Here is a 15,532-nt window from a genome sequence, read left to right as displayed (position 1 = left end):
GTCCCTAAGGTTTGTAAGTTTACGGAATGCATTGGAGTCTATGGACTCGCCCGAGTACATGAACCACGTGACCGTGCTGTTTTCTGCCCCCTCAATATCGCAACTCTTCTAACCAACCATGGTTGGCTAAGGCTTACCGCAACACTGCCATCTGCGGGATTTATACCGCATTGCAATAGTCTTACTACAGGAAAAACAGCCTACAGTCAGTCCTTTTTAATTTCTTATTGTAGGCTATACATTGTAGAGTGATTAATCATGCTTTACGCAGTTCTGGGGGGCCCGAAGAACTCTATTCTCAAATTATAGAATACAGAAATATCTTCAAACATGAATATTTGATTTCACTCTCCAGAATATAACCCACTTCCAATGACGAGCGCTGATCAGTTACATGATAAGGTTTCATGCCTCAATGTGGGCATTAACATAAGCTTAAAAATTCAACCTGAACCAGGTCGAGTTGAGAGATAAGTTTCAGTCACTACTCACTATATTATCATGAATTATCTTTATGGTGGGAAACTGGGAATACATAACTTGACAGTACACAGTAGTCCTTGTACTCAGAGAGTACAAGTGGAACCACAAGGGAAAAGCCCCTAGAGGGCTTCATTGTAAAAAAATCGTACCACTGTACTATCTGTAAACTGTTAAAAGCATTCGTATTGTTCCGAAATGTGAACGCTTCATCAATTCTCCTCAAACCATTATCCAGACATAATTTCATTGTAGCACAGTATGCAGGCAAATCACAATAGAAATGTTTTTTATAAATCCATATTTTATTAAACAAAATGCAGAAGAGTGAAAAGGGTCCCACTTCTCCATGGACCAAACTTGAAAAGTTGATATACACATCACTGATTTTCACAATAACCATGTTTGTATGAAGGAATAGGATTTGTACAGAAAATGTTCCCTTGGTTTCAAATGAGGACCCTGGCCCCTGTGTTTGGCAGGAATGCAGATATTCGCATCAGAGTCAGTGGAGGGGATGAAATTGTAGATGCATTGCACTTTGTGGGCACAATACAGTGTACATATGCTGGTGTTCCAGGGCCAATTTAATGCTTTGCCTTATCAAACAGCTGGTTCAGTTGGTCCTTGGTGGTGGCCTCTTTCTGCTGCATGAGGTCAGCATGGCCCTTGGTAACACCCCAGGCATCTGGAGTGGACAAGGCGGGACACAGGGGACGGCCAGATGCTGGCTTAAGGGTTTCCCAGTAGTCACGGCGGGCTCTGAAAGGAAAGGTAGGGTACTTATATTACCAGGTAGTATTCCTCAATTAAAAAAAAATTAAGACATGATAGAAAAACCTGTTGGTTCAGTTCATGTAGATTATATATTTTTCTAGTCTCACCTGGCTCTGACCCAGGGCTTGGTGTGCATCTCCAGACCAGCACCCCAGCTGCCGTGCTTCTCTGCGGCTGCAGGGAGACAGCCTCTCTCAGCAGACAGCTCTTCTGCCACAGCTCTAATGTGGTAGGGTTCAAAACCACAGCAGCCACCGATGTAGCGGATGCCCACATTGTAGGCCTCCCTGGCGTACTTGTGCATGTCCCAACGGGTCAGAATCCTAGGCTCCAGGCCTGAAAGACGACCAGTATTATTCTTAGCTTAATTTCAAATATACAAGATAAGATAGTTTCATGAGTGCAACCCGTACTCAGCTGCTCATCTCACAAATGGGGCACAATTAAAAAATAAATAAACAGGCTTTCCAATTTCAAAATACAATTTAATTACTTTATTCTAAAATAATTGCCTTTTATTTGACAGTCTTCAGTTTCTGTTCCGTTCATTTGTTGCATTGTTCTAGCTGAAAAGGTTTTATTTACTTACTACTACTGTATAGCGTTGGATTACTGCATAGTGTTAGATCACTAACCACATAAAGTATGAATACTATAACTGTATTGAGGATTACCGAAGGAGAGTGCTGGCAACCCCCAGATTGATATGCATTAGAGGCCATGAACCCCCATGTGATACGAGTTTTATCTGTAAAAGCTGTTTATTTAATGCATTACCGAAGGGGAATTCTGGCAGGTCGATGAAGCCCTGGCAGTTGCAGTCGGGGGTGTGATAGGCCAGAGGCTGAACCATGTAGTGAGCCTTCAACCCAGCCTTCTCCACTCCCTCCTTCATCAGCTTCACTGCCTCCACACAAGTCATGGGGTCGAAGTGGCAGTTGACTCCTACAATATCGGCACCTAAAGGAGGTCAAGGAAGGAACCGTGTTATCATGTTGCTACAGATGCCAATACAACCAGAACACCAACGGGACATTAGGCAGAGCTGTAGCTCACATAAGTGCTCGACATCAGGCGTTTATCTCCATGGAAATGTAAAGTAAAATTAATGCAGAGACTTTTACTCACCTACTTATGATATATACCTACCTATGATATTATACTGCATATATGATCAGTGTTAATGGAAACAACTGCCCTCAGGCAATTGATTTTACGAAAATACGTTTTTTATATGCAGATAAAACAAATCCCCAGTCAGAAATCTTAGACACAAGAGGTCAATGATCAAGTGATTAAAAAAAAACATGGCAGACCAAGGTAAATATTTATTTTCTTGGCAGGCTCAGTTTCTAGCCAAGCGGCTTGGTTTCAAGGCATAACATTAACTATAGTACTGTAACTATGTACACCTACCAGCTTTGACTAGCCTGACGGCACACTCGCCAGGTGAGACTCCATGCATGTCTCCTTGTGGTCCAATGCACAGATTAGCAGCAACTGGCTTCCCAGTCTCCTTCAGTACCTCCACGGCCCACACTGCCTCCTCCACATGTTCAAAGTACTGCAGGGCAGACACATTGGCATAGTCAAGACATGTTTCAAATCTTAGCCCCGAACGTAAAAATGGACCACAACCCTATGGATTTTGCCTTTCACAAATACATGGCAATCGCAAATTGATTTGTGAAGGGAAAAGCAGTCATATCTTGTCAGCAAGTATAAGACAGCTCAAACGAAGCGACTTTATACATTTACTGAGCATTTTAGTTGCCTATAATATTTGACCCGTCCCAAAGGATACCCATGAGCTAAAACAAATATAAATATTCACAAACACATTACCTCAGCAATCAGGAAATCCACATTCTTATGGATAAACACATCCAGCTGTTTCTTGAGGATGGCCTTCACCTCAGACTCACTCTTACAGCTCAGGTAGGAGGGGGTCTGGCAAACTCCACCGGCCACCAGGGCACCTCCTTCATTGGCTACCTCCCTTGCCAAGTCACAGGCTGCCTCGTTAATCTGTGCACCCTGCAGAGAAATGCCAAGTTTGAATGAGACGAGCAAACAGCAGTGATGAAACATGGGCACCCTACCCAAGTTATCGATCAAGCTTTGGAGCTCTTGTGGTTTTGTGAAGTATACTTCAAGAAGCAGGACAATTGGTTCATAAGAACAGGTCCAATAACAGTGAAAGCAATGTCCTGATTGTACTTATACGTTTAATGCATGTTATTTTGAACAGGTTATTTGAGAGTTAAAAACTATTGCCATTAAGAAATTCTATAGTCTTGGGTGAGTCATTGCAGATACAACAGTCATTCGATTTATTATCCTATTGAACATCCTTTAAGTCCAATTGACCTGTAATCATACTATACAAGTGCAGGTAAATTATCTAGGACTTTTGTGCAATTATAATTTCTCTTACCAGTATCATGTATCCAGAATTAAGCACCTTACCATAAATAATTAATGCATTACCTTCTACCCCCACACTCATGTAAATATTCCTTTGAACTTACTGTGAAGGATTGAATGTTGCCCCTGTTCTCCAGCTTATCATCACTGGCATAAAATGTGAAGGTCTGCATAACATCTGCCCCTGCTCTCAGGAACTCCCTGTGCAGCTGTCGCACTGAAAAATCAGAATGCAACCAGATTCTTGAGTGGCACTTTGTTAATCAAGACCAGATGGTCAGCCAGAAAGGTCATACACCATCTAGTTGATGGTAGTAATATACACAAAACATTTCATTTCTATTTTTCACTTAATGGATTTATAATGAAAAGTCGAACTAGTTAAACTATCATTGCCCCAACCTGCTTCTGGGTGTTCTGCAGCCGCTTCGGGGGTCCAGGGGCCAGCCTTCACATATCCCCTCTTCTCCAGGGCAAACACGAAGCCTCCATCTCCGATGACAATCTCACCGGCATTAAGACGCTCCAAGACTCCCTGCAACAATTACGATTTCACATAGGCTTAATTTCTGGTAGGCCAGTCAAACTAACTCAAAAGTCGTCATGCAATCAATTACAAATTTAGGCCATCTTTTCACACTGTAGGCCATCAATACTTCTATAGTGGTTAAGATTCCAATATTGCCTTTACCCAACAGTAAACAGGGCAAAATAAATAGGGTAAGTCAAATTATGCTAATCCAATAGAGGTACAATATTCTGTAGCTTGAAACATGGTATTAATAGTTTTACTAATTCTTAAAATACCAAGAATGAGAATCCTGCAAGAACAAGGTGTACCTCCAAGTTTAAAAAGCAGTCACCAGAAAAGCTATACAAAATGTTAATTTATGACCACTGTCCAAAAGGCTAGCACTGGTCTTGTCCATGGATTGTATGTCACAATTTTTTGCATCCACAAATTCTACAAACTACAGCACATTGGTCGTCAGTGTAAAGTGGAAAGACAGATTGCCCACTTGCATACATCAGTTGAACTAAGCTTCCCTTAAATTATATAATTGATGGCATGTGTAGCTGAAATGATTTACATTGAAAAAAAAAAAACCTGGGGAGGAAAAACAATCACCACCACCACAAAACACATGGCCCTTGAAACAGTTGATAGTCTAAATATAAAAAAAAGTGAAATAATGGAAACCACTGGTGAGTGGAGACAATAGATCATTACAATATATAATAATAAAATTGGTGAAGTTGCTCAAGAAAACCATCACCTTGGGACTAATGCTGCACAGTTCCTCAAGAAAATAAACATCACCTTGGTACTAATGCTGACTTTATAAACATTTGTCTGAAAGAGACTATGAGAGTCCAACATGTGGTCCATATGTACCTTGGTTCCTGAGGGTGCCATACTTCCTCCTGCCTTGTGAAGTCCTGATTGCTGAGTCTCTGAGTAAGTGGGGGAGGGCCTCTATATATCCCACTGAGGTAGGGGAGGGGTCAGCCTAGCCCCCACTCTGATTGGCACGAAGCTGGTTACACAACAGTAATGTTTACTCCTCACCCTCCCTCCCACCCTGAACTGAATGAGAGTATTGTAAGTGTTACTAGTTTAGCCTGGGTTATGGTTGTTATTGGTGTGCTGCCTGCTTTGCAGTCTTCCTGCATGGTGCTCCATTTACTGCATTTATATAGGGTTAGTTTCCATGAAGCGTTTTTCACATTCACCCATTCACACACTGATGGCAGAGGAGGCCATGCAAGACACCAACCTGCTCACAGACGCACACGCACACGCACATGCACGCACACACATATATATGAGATAAAAGGAACATTGTGACACTGTCTGCTGAATGTGATTATATGCTGTTTGTGTTGTTTGTGTTTTGTATAATGCTGCCAAGTAATTTGTCAAATAATTGAAGACACAAGACAGTAAGATGAGGCATTAAACTCAATTTATTATTTTGGGGCCAAGACAGACATGCTTCACCCTAAGAGCAGAACCAGTTCCTACAAGTGCTTATTGTTTATAAGGTAACAGGATAGTTGGACACTAGGGATATCTGGGCACCTCGATGTGAAATTGGCTATTTTGTCCAAAATGTGAAACAAATAAAATATTTGGAAAATGTTTCTAAGTAACCTTAAATTAAGTAAACAAATTGCCGTATGTGTTGTAATCTTCTAAGTACTGGACCCTCGTCTGGGTGACCGGTACTGTGTGTGATGACCCGGTTGAAGTATTCCTTGATCCGGCGGGGGATGTATATCCAGTAATCTGGGGGCATAAACAAGAAGTTGAAGGATAAAAATAAGTCTGATAATGATGTACCGTGCATGTTCACTTTGGACAAAATAACCAATTTTATATTGAGGTGCCCAGATGTCTCTATAGTGCCCCCTATCCTGTATCCATTTATAAACTGAATTGGGAAAGAGCCATCGCCACGTCCTTATTCTGTTCCTTTCTCCTCCACTTTTCTGTCTCCACATCAAGATAGGCACACTCTCTCTCTCACTTGGGATTGTGTAGCTTCTCTACCACATGCTTCATTTCCTGGACGCTTGTGGCTTCCTTGTGCTGCAGCAGGTCGGCGTGGCCTTTGGTCACGCCCCAGCCCGCTGGGGTGGACAGAGACGGGCACAGGGGACGACCGGACGCAGGCAGGATCTGCTCCCAGTAATCACGGCGGGCCCTTGAAGACAAAGCCATATACTCAGATAGAAAGACGCCAAGCGCCAAGTGACACTTGGCACTTGCGTGTCAAGTCAGGTCAAGTCAAACTTGACTTTGTTGATGTGTGAAACACACACATGTACACAATACATCAGTCACAATACACAATTTTAGACCACTCGTCGATACACCTCATTGTTAATTCAACCCTGGAGAAATTAATTAACAATGAACCTTGACATGAGTATCGAAGAATGGAAAGTCGGTTTGATCAGCGCCGTCAGTTGTCCAGAAATGTCTATAAATTCACACAGTGTCTGTCTGTGTTTGCAATTTAATATTTTACTCGCGCCTCATAGAAATTGGTCTGCAACCCAAAAATGGGTCCCGAACAATTATTGTTTGGGAAACACTCGTACTATTACACTAGTCACACTTCATTATAAATCTACTCTTTCTGCCTGTCCTCACCTGGCTCTGACCCAGGGCTTTGTGTGCATCTCCAGACCGGCACCCCATCTGCCATGCTTCTCTGAACCCGGTGGCACGATGCCTCTCTCAGTTGACAGCTCTTCTGCCACAGCTCTAATGTGGTAGGGCTCAAAACCACAGCAGCCACCGATGTAGCGGATGCCCACATTGTAGGCCTCCCTGGCGTACTTGTGCATGTCCCAACGGGTCAGGATCCTAGGCTCCAGCGCTGAGCATTGGAGTAGGACAACAGGAACATTTATGAAATCTCATCTATAGATCTTTTACACAGTAGCCATAGTGGCATGAAATATTACGGTAAATACAGGCGTTACCAATTGCTGTCCCTACAAACTTCGCCTAGAAATATTTAATGAGCAGTGTGCATTACCGAAGGGGAACTCTGGCAGGTCGATGAAGCCCTGGCAGTTGCAGTCGGGGGTGTGATAGGCCAGAGGCTGACACATGTAGTGAGCCTTCAACCCAGCCTTCTCCACTCCCTCCTTCATCAGCTTCACTGCTTGCACACAAGTCATGGGGTCGAAGTGGCAGTTGACTCCTACAATCTGGGCACCTACAGAGGTCAAGACAATAAGGTCACACTTTATTAGCAAATAATTTTAATTCAGATGTTTCTCTGCATGTATGAAACACAGCAACTTCACCACTTTAAACCTGACATCCCTATTATTAACAGACATTTTCTTCCCCCCAAATAAAATAAAAAGGTTTTGTCAAATTAATTTGTAAAAATAGCCGATGTGATGTGTTGTGAGCTTGTATATCGCCTACTTTCAGCATCTGACACTACATCATAAAATAGGGTGTAAGTGCTTAATGTAATCGTACTGTATTCAAATACTGTCATATGAACTATGTCATTGTTTCAATTACTCAACTATTACTTGGCTGTTGGACAAGAGCTGGACTCTGATTTGAAGTGAGGGTGAATAATCCAGGCTAAAGGAAGTACACACCAGCTTTGACCAGCCTGACAGCACAGTCCCCAGGTGAGACCCCGTGCATGTCTCCCTCTGGTCCGATGCACATGTTAGCAGCTACAACCTTCCCGGTGGTCTTCAACACCTGCACGGCCCACTCTGCTTCCTCCACATGCTCAAAGTACTGTAAAAGCAGAGATGATGTTATCAATACAACACCTGAAAGTTCCAGCCTTCAGCCATCATGGTTCAACTTCAGCCTGTTTTCAGAACGAACGTGTGCATAAACGGTCAGATTAAAAAAAATAAGTGCTCACCCAAAATGCCACGGATGTTCAAATTGTCCTGGGTCAGCTATTAGCACCCATACATTCCACGTTGTTAAATAAATAAAAAGCATTTTCATCCGAGCGCCAGTTTTTTCCAGCTTTCAATTACGCGCCCTTAACGGTTGGGAGGTGTATTGCACTGGGTGCGTTCGATAAACAATAGGTACACTGAACGCACGCACTGTCAATACAAACTAATAACTAATAAGCTCCCGGTGTGCAACTGTGAATTTCCGAACGCACCGGATGGATAAAATTGCTTTTTATTCAACAACGCGGAATGCACAGGTTTTAATAGCCGACCCAGGAAAATTCTAACATCCGTGGCACCTTGGGTGAGCTTTATATTTGAAATCTGAATGTTTATTTGCTCTGTAAATGTAGCAGTCCCAAAAAAGAAAACTTTGATGAGGCAGTATTATATTGTTTCCTAATTTCCTGAAAAAACATTTTGGAGTTAGGTGGTTTCTCCCCGATAGAAAGTGAAGGTGGTTAAGTCTGTCAGTGAGCTCAGCTTTATGAATATTATAAATATACCAAATAAAGTATTAAGAACTATATTTTCCATATCTTGAAAAGTAACACATTTGGACCAGGTTTGCGCCTGACAGCAATGAATGTGGTGTAAGTTAACCTCAGCAATCAGGAAGTCCACGTTCTTCTTGACGAACACGTCCAGCTGTTTCTTGAAGATGGCCTTCACTTCAGTCTCACTCTTACAGCTCAGGTAGGAGGGCGTCTGGCAAACTCCACCGGCCACCAAAGCATCTCCTTCATTTGCTACCTCTCTTGCCAGGTTACACGCTGCCTCGTTGACCTGGACTCCCTGCAGACACATTAATGTGCATCACAGTGAGAATAAAAGGCTTAAAAACAGACAGCGGAAAGAAGTGGCAGCAGAGATTGATTTATAAATCGCAGAATAGAAGTAATACAAATCGTACGTCATGTCAACCATCATGCAACATTTATATTTTGTCTTGAGGTAAGGTCGCATGATGTATGGATGAGGTGCATTCTGACCTTAAACAATTTTTGAAAATGTAAAAAAAACGGCTGCATAATTGCCAATGCATACGTCGTCAACAAAGGCTAAAATATCGTCTTGAGTGACATATCGGCCTGGCCCTGATACTCACAGTGAGACCCAGGTTCTGGCCCCTGTTCTCCAGCTTATCATCACTGGCATAGAATGTGAATGTCTGCATGACGTTAGATCCCGCCCTCAGGAACTCTCTGTGCAGCTGGCGCACTGATGGATACATGCAGGTTAGGTTAGGTCAGATGAATAGTGACATCTTGTCATAAATGGCATATTTAGGTATTTATATACACAGCATTCAAATTGCTGGTAGGGATGCGGGGGACATCATGCTTCTGCGTTTGATATCCCCCCTCTCATTGATTTTCGGGTCAGACTGAATTAAATGTATTTCCATTTGTGAAATGTAGACTGTCGGATATATTTATGTTTGATAATATCATAATTTAACTATAATAAAATAGTAATACTAAAAAAGTATGTTACCATAATAACTAAAGGTTTGATAAAAAGAAAAGTAAAATAGCGTACCCACAAGCTGTTAGCTTGTAGATTGACTATTTTAGTAGCTTTTGTACAAAGAAGTATACAGGGTTTAAGTTGACAAGAAAAGCCCCCCCCCCCCCCCCCTGTATTTTGCTTTACACATCGAACCCTGTCTCTATTTATGTAAGCGTTTGAGATGTCCTTTTTTACCAGCTTCAGGGTGTGTGGCGGCAGCTTCAGGAGTCCATGGCCCAGCCTTCACGTACCCCCTCTTCTCAAGAGCGAACACAAACCCTCCATCACCAATGACCACCTCACCAGCGTTCAGCCGTTCAAGGATTCCCTATCGAACACAGACCAAATCACAGAATAATCGATCATATGGCAGCCATTTGCTCTTACATCATATTGGGGTGGGGTGGGGATCCATACATTGGGGGCTCTCTGACAAGCCCATGTAACCACCAGGAATCCTTTCACATATTCTGCACTTTGATGGTTAACTTAGCTCTGTTATGGCTGCTTCCTAACAGGAAGGATGAAGCCATGTGCTCAAAGTTGTATGTGCTGTAGTGAAGAATGTGAGGTGTGTGTGTGTGTGTGTGTGTGTGTGTGTGTGTGCGTGCGGGGGGGGGGGGGGGGGGTGCGTGCGTGCGTGCGTGCGTGCGTGTGCAAGCGTGCATCTAAGGTCAGGGATACAACGATAAGAGAACTGGATTAGTTGTTTTAAAACCGAGATTCTCCAGCAGCAGCTGCTCTACTCTGGTTGTTATAGATAGCAACATTTCCCTGACACACCAGTCCAGTCCATGACCACTGGTATAAGTTAAACTATATACTGATATATACTGTATACTTGGAACGAATGACCCATTTCACAAGTCAAGCCTGACAGTCAAGCCTGACAGTCAAGCCGGATTAATGTGGTTAGTTCACATGAATTAACCACATTTCTATGCAGAATTACCACCATTTCCAGTTCTTCTCCATAAACATTGCCTTTATGCACATTATGTTACACAATATAGTTTGGTCGTGAATCTGTCATTTCTCCAAAGTTGCCTACTGCAGCTTTAAGAGGTTTACTGTCAGTACATTACAGTCTGGTACAATAGCCTACTCTATATTTAATTTTTTCATTACATTTGGATCTCAAACAGGATGAGACATTCTGCTTGGCTTGGACTCTGCCTCGATCTTGAATTGTCTCTCCCCCCCCCCCCCCCCCCCCCCACACACACACACACACACATACACCCAATCCCTGGTCTCAAATACAGGCCTAGGTAGTTGTGCAATGTCATAAAGAAAGGCCAGTTTACCTTCTTGCTAGGTGCCATATCTCGTTCCCACAGTCAGTTGTAGCGCTAAGCACTTGTTAGCAACCAGCTCTGCTCGTGCCCCAGAGTGATCAGAGTGATTAGATTCATTGAAGACCAATTTTATATTCCCTGGATGAAAATGGGAGGATCTGATGTCAGCACGATATCTGTTACTGATTGGCACAGATCTATTTGGTCTATTGTGAAACGCTACGCATTCTGGCTCTGTATCAAATAATGACAACCTCAGAGTTAACCACATGAACCCTATCGTCCTTATTTATGAGCATGGCATAATAGGCGAACATTGGGTGAAAAATAACAAATCTGTAAGCTCCCAACACTTTGAGTTGTGACGTGTCGTGAGCTTGTAGATCTGCTATTTTTAGGGAAGATATTTGGTGAACTGGGAAAAAGGGGTGACTCTGGTCAACTAATATACGCAGGTATAACAACGTATAGGTTAACTTAAATTAAATCTAAATTGGTTATGAATTGTTACTACAGTACCTGTTGAGGGCAAGAGAGACTTGTGGGGACGGTTAATTAAGGTTAAAGAGAGCACACTGTTTATGTGTGTCTGCTGAATGATGACCTTATGAAGCAAGCCAAGGAAGGAAAACACCACGGCCATGCCATAACAATCTTCAAAGCAAATAATCTGTGCCGATTTTAGCTATATACTTAGCTATATATTTTAGCTATATACAGTATAGGCCTATAGCAACTTAAACAAACCAGAAAACCATTAGGATTTAGAAAAGTGGTTTAGAACAGTAATTTTTGAACATTTTTGAAAAATCTAAGTGTTTTTGAATTTCTTAACACAAATCTTATCTTCTGGGGGTCCTTGTTACAAAAAAATTTCAGATGAGGGGTCCGAGGCCAAATACATATAATTTTGGGGGTCCTTGGCACAAAAACGTTTGAGAGAAATATGATTTAGGAGGCATTAAGTATCGGCCTCAGACCGTGTGATGCCAGCAATGGACTGCTCACTCCACTACCTTCTGGAAAACAATACCAGAGCGATCTAGCAGGCTCACGGACAGTTCTTATCCTTAGGCCATAAGGCTTCTGATTGAACTCTATAAACTGTGGAATTTAGAGACGATGCAGACAGTATCCCTTATCCCATACCATCACACATACTGTACCCTGTAACCTTTAGCGTGATACTGTCTTGACACGAGGCAAATAGGCAATATCACGCTACAGGTTCACAAAGTTTATTACACATGATGACGTGACAATAAGATATGAGACATAGAAATGTGACATGATAATGACTAATGCAGCAGGGCTGACGTTGCTGGTGCTGAGATGTCTCTCGTAGCCTACCTTAAAGTAGGCAGTACACAATACATATCAAGTACACTGTATCTCAAGTTACAGTACACAGACTAAGATGTACTGTACATGGACTGATTATAACATTACTGTCTACTGTACTGTAACAAAACGCATTTGATCAGCCCCAATGGGCACTGTTGACCCCCTATAGCCTACTGTAGCTCTCCGTATATGGAGCTGGCAAGTTCTGACATGCTGTGCTAGTATATATGTGCTAATATATATATATATATATAGCTTTAGTTACTTTGGGATTTGGACTATCATTACAAAACGTCATACACTAACCACAACAGGCCTATATGCATTTTGGCCATTTGAAAATAGCTAATCTACAAGGAAAGGACCAAATCTTTTTCCATCTACCATGTGTTCTTGCTTACTGTAAGTTTCTCTGGACTAGGGGAGGGGCTGATAGTGTGGTGTAATGTGTAAATTGTTTACCCTCAGAGCTGGCACACAAGAGTGTGGAGTTGGATGTCCTCGCCCTGTATTCCCTGAGGTCACCCAAGTTGGAGCTGTATTGGGACATTAGTGAGGTTCTTTCTAACCCGTTTTTCATCAAGACCATGGCGGGTGATCGTTTCTCAGCTGCTCTGGTTCCTTCACTTCTCGGACAATGGTGCAGGTAACAAGGCAGACAAATTCTGTATAGACAAGGGAATGATGTTTTGGTGTGAGTAGAGGCTGGGCTTCAGAGTATAATATATAGTGTGTGGCTCACTGTATGCTATGCTTACTACAGTAAAAACACTGATATATCACTGTAACAGCATGATAACTGCAGTAAAAGCCACTGATAATGTGGGCAGCACAGACCAAACTGTAATAAAAAGGTATACATGATTTTCTGCATCAGTCGTTTATATCAAGATGTAGCCTACTGACTTGTACTTACTTGTACTTCAACAGTCAATTAACTGGCGAACGGTAGATGGGATAAATGTAATAAATTCTAAATTTCTTATGAAAGCAGAGAGTCTGTTCTTTCATTCAGTATATTATAATGTCGCTATAGGGAGTATAGGCCTTATTTTGTGAATATTTAGTTGTTCAGGCCCATGTCTTCTCTAAAGTTCTCTCTGGTGGGCGCAAGCTGCATTCAATAACCAATTACTGAAAAACTGTAGATGGGATCAATGTGTACTGTTTTCCTCGTAAAAGTACACATTCAGGGCTTTCATTCGGTCCACCTGAACTGAAGCCGCACCCACAGCTGTAGTGTATGATAAAGGGGGAGGGGCTATATTAATGTTTATTTCATTGGCCCGTTTGACTGTCAAGGGTTCAGCCTCCAGGAAGAAACCCTAAATACAAAGTTAATACACCATTGCACATAAGAACGACTCCAGGGTGTCTAATGAAGTACTGTCACCTCATAGACACATGAAAAACTGTAAAAATACAAAAATTGTGGCACTCCATCTTTAATTTAAAAATAGCAATAGGTTTAAAGCCCAGTCCACACCAAGAAATTGCAGCGGTCTGAAACAGGTCAGTCCAGCTTTGGTTTTGCATACGAGGAGAGATCCGGGTCTCTTTTTATCCACAATGTTTAGAATGCAGTCACTGTCAAAACCATGAACCTTGATTTGTACCTTTACTGTGTGATAGAATTATATCGTTAGCTTACGCTATTGAGTGACTTGGATGCCAACCTGGATCTCTCGTATGCAAAAACAAAACTGGACTGCACAGTTGCAACTGGTTGCATTGGTGTGGACTGGGCTTTAAACCAACCCCCCCTATGATCTATGATATCAAATCAAAGACAAAGGGCCCTCACATGGTCTGGAAGGACCATCCTGTTTGCAGCATAGATCCCTTTCTGAACAAAAGGTCAGTGCTACCATCTTTTCTATCCATAAATGTAATTTAATTGACTGTTGCGTGTGTGCGTGTGTGTGCGTGCGTGCGTGTGTTTGTCAGGTCTGTAAGATTGCAGTGTGGGGTCCACTGGGGTAATGACAGAAGGTCCATGGTCTATGTTTTGTGCAAGTGAAAATATGAGCTTGGGCCAGGTGATGAAACTGGCTCACAGATCAGTGCACTTTGACCGGGCTAACAAAAAACCCCAGTCTTCATGGCCCTCATTTTGTTCTGTCTGTCTCACCCCCTCCACTCACTCACACACACACACACACACACACACACACACACACACGTGTAGTGCAGTTCGATCTGGGTCAATCCAGTTCCAGGGAGAATGGTTCAGACCCCGTCAAGTGTTTATCAACAGAGGCAAAGTTCAGAAGAATGTCTATCTTTAATGGGATTTCCTCATTCAGCCTGTACGTAAAACCATGCAGGCTCTTGTTCCTTCTACTAATGTATAGTGCCTGAATTATCCTTGCATATGCATCACGTTGCGCACCGGAAATAGCAGATGTACAAGCTCATAACGCATCATGCTGCAATTCGTTGTGAGCTTGTAGATCTACTACTTTTAGATCTGTATATAGATATATTATAAAGAAATTGTGGTGCATGACAATATATGTATAAGAGCCTTAATTAATTTTAAGCCAATGTCAGATGAGGAGCAAAGGGGCTTTTGGAAAAATGTGGTCTCTGAGCTGGGGAATGTTATTCTTAGGCCTCAATGCACCAGATAGCTGGACAGATAGACTTCACCCAGGGCAGGACGTGACCCCTGTGTGTGTTGATGTAATATATATGCTGGAACGAGGCAGTGCACTCACTGCACTGTGCAAGTATGTGACCTCCATCATCTGACTTCAAGACCATGGAGTACTGTAGCTCAAAGTACACATTCAATGAAAGTCCAGCTCTTCAAAGACATGGCAGTTAATAGGTTTACTACAGACTACTGTAGTATGGGCAGGTTACTCATCTAGTAGTATAGACATTAGTAGACAGGCACACACACGTGTGTGTGTGTGTGTGTGTGTGTGTGTGTGTGTGTGTGTGTGTGTGTGTGTGTGTGTGTGTGTGTGTGTGTGTGTGTGTGCGTGCGCGCGCACGCGCTCAAGCACACAAGTGTGAGTATGTGCAAAAGGGAGAGAGGGAGCCGAAATAACTGGTGTAAAATGACACCAAAGTGTGGAGTCAGTTGGCAGACCGAGAACTCTCATATTGAGACAAGAGTTTTCAAAGTCCATGTCCACTAAAACCTCCAAGCACAATGAAGACAAAAAAATGGTTTGGAACTGGATCTAAAATTCTAGTTTAGAGTTTCTTATCTTCCAGTCATC

At 42.4% G+C, this 15,532-nt stretch overlaps 2 protein-coding genes across 2 annotated transcripts; both read right to left on the bottom strand.

The window, feature by feature from the left end:
- Positions 1–776: 776 nt before the first annotated feature.
- LOC308317648 (betaine--homocysteine S-methyltransferase 1-like) lies at positions 777–5,124 on the bottom strand. The gene is made up of 8 exons (XM_080766817.1): positions 5,081–5,124; positions 4,087–4,219; positions 3,789–3,901; positions 3,103–3,294; positions 2,674–2,821; positions 2,035–2,217; positions 1,365–1,593; positions 777–1,242 (listed from the first exon to the last, which is right to left on the bottom strand). Exons 1-8 carry the CDS (start codon positions 5,099–5,101, stop codon positions 1,068–1,070), a joined length of 1,194 nt encoding a protein of 397 aa, XP_080622943.1. The 5' UTR covers positions 5,102–5,124; the 3' UTR covers positions 777–1,067.
- A 683-nt stretch (positions 5,125–5,807) lies between these two features.
- Positions 5,808–11,043, bottom strand: LOC308317647 (betaine--homocysteine S-methyltransferase 1-like). The gene is made up of 8 exons (XM_080766816.1): positions 10,965–11,043; positions 9,853–9,985; positions 9,254–9,366; positions 8,749–8,940; positions 7,822–7,969; positions 7,236–7,418; positions 6,845–7,073; positions 5,808–6,392 (listed from the first exon to the last, which is right to left on the bottom strand). Exons 1-8 carry the CDS (start codon positions 10,980–10,982, stop codon positions 6,212–6,214), a joined length of 1,197 nt encoding a protein of 398 aa, XP_080622942.1. The 5' UTR covers positions 10,983–11,043; the 3' UTR covers positions 5,808–6,211.
- Positions 11,044–15,532: the final 4,489 nt, after the last annotated feature.

The sequence above is a fragment of the Protomyctophum bolini genome (genome assembly GCF_963924005.1).
Source record: "Protomyctophum bolini genome assembly, chromosome: 6".
Classification (NCBI taxonomy): domain Eukaryota; kingdom Metazoa; phylum Chordata; class Actinopteri; order Myctophiformes; family Myctophidae; genus Protomyctophum; species Protomyctophum bolini.
Note: the sequence above shows the minus strand (reverse complement) of the source record. Positions and strands in the feature narration are given on the sequence as shown.

Excerpts from the sequence above, each read along its gene's own strand:
- LOC308317648 (XM_080766817.1), bottom strand. The coding sequence starts at position 5,101 with ATGGCACCCTCAGGAACCAAG. Across the intron at positions 4,220-5,080 it reads TGGCACCCTCAGGAACCAAG|GGAGTCTTGGAGCGTCTTAA; the intron begins GTACATATGGAC and ends TAATTGTTGCAG. Across the intron at positions 1,243-1,364 it reads AAGCCCTGGGTCAGAGCCAG|AGCCCGCCGTGACTACTGGG; the intron begins GTGAGACTAGAA and ends CTTTCCTTTCAG.
- LOC308317647 (XM_080766816.1), bottom strand. Across the intron at positions 9,367-9,852 it reads CGCCACACACCCTGAAGCTG|TGCGCCAGCTGCACAGAGAG; the intron begins GTAAAAAAGGAC and ends TGTATCCATCAG. Across the intron at positions 7,419-7,821 it reads TGTCAGGCTGGTCAAAGCTG|GTGCCCAGATTGTAGGAGTC; the intron begins GTGTGTACTTCC and ends TGACCTCTGTAG.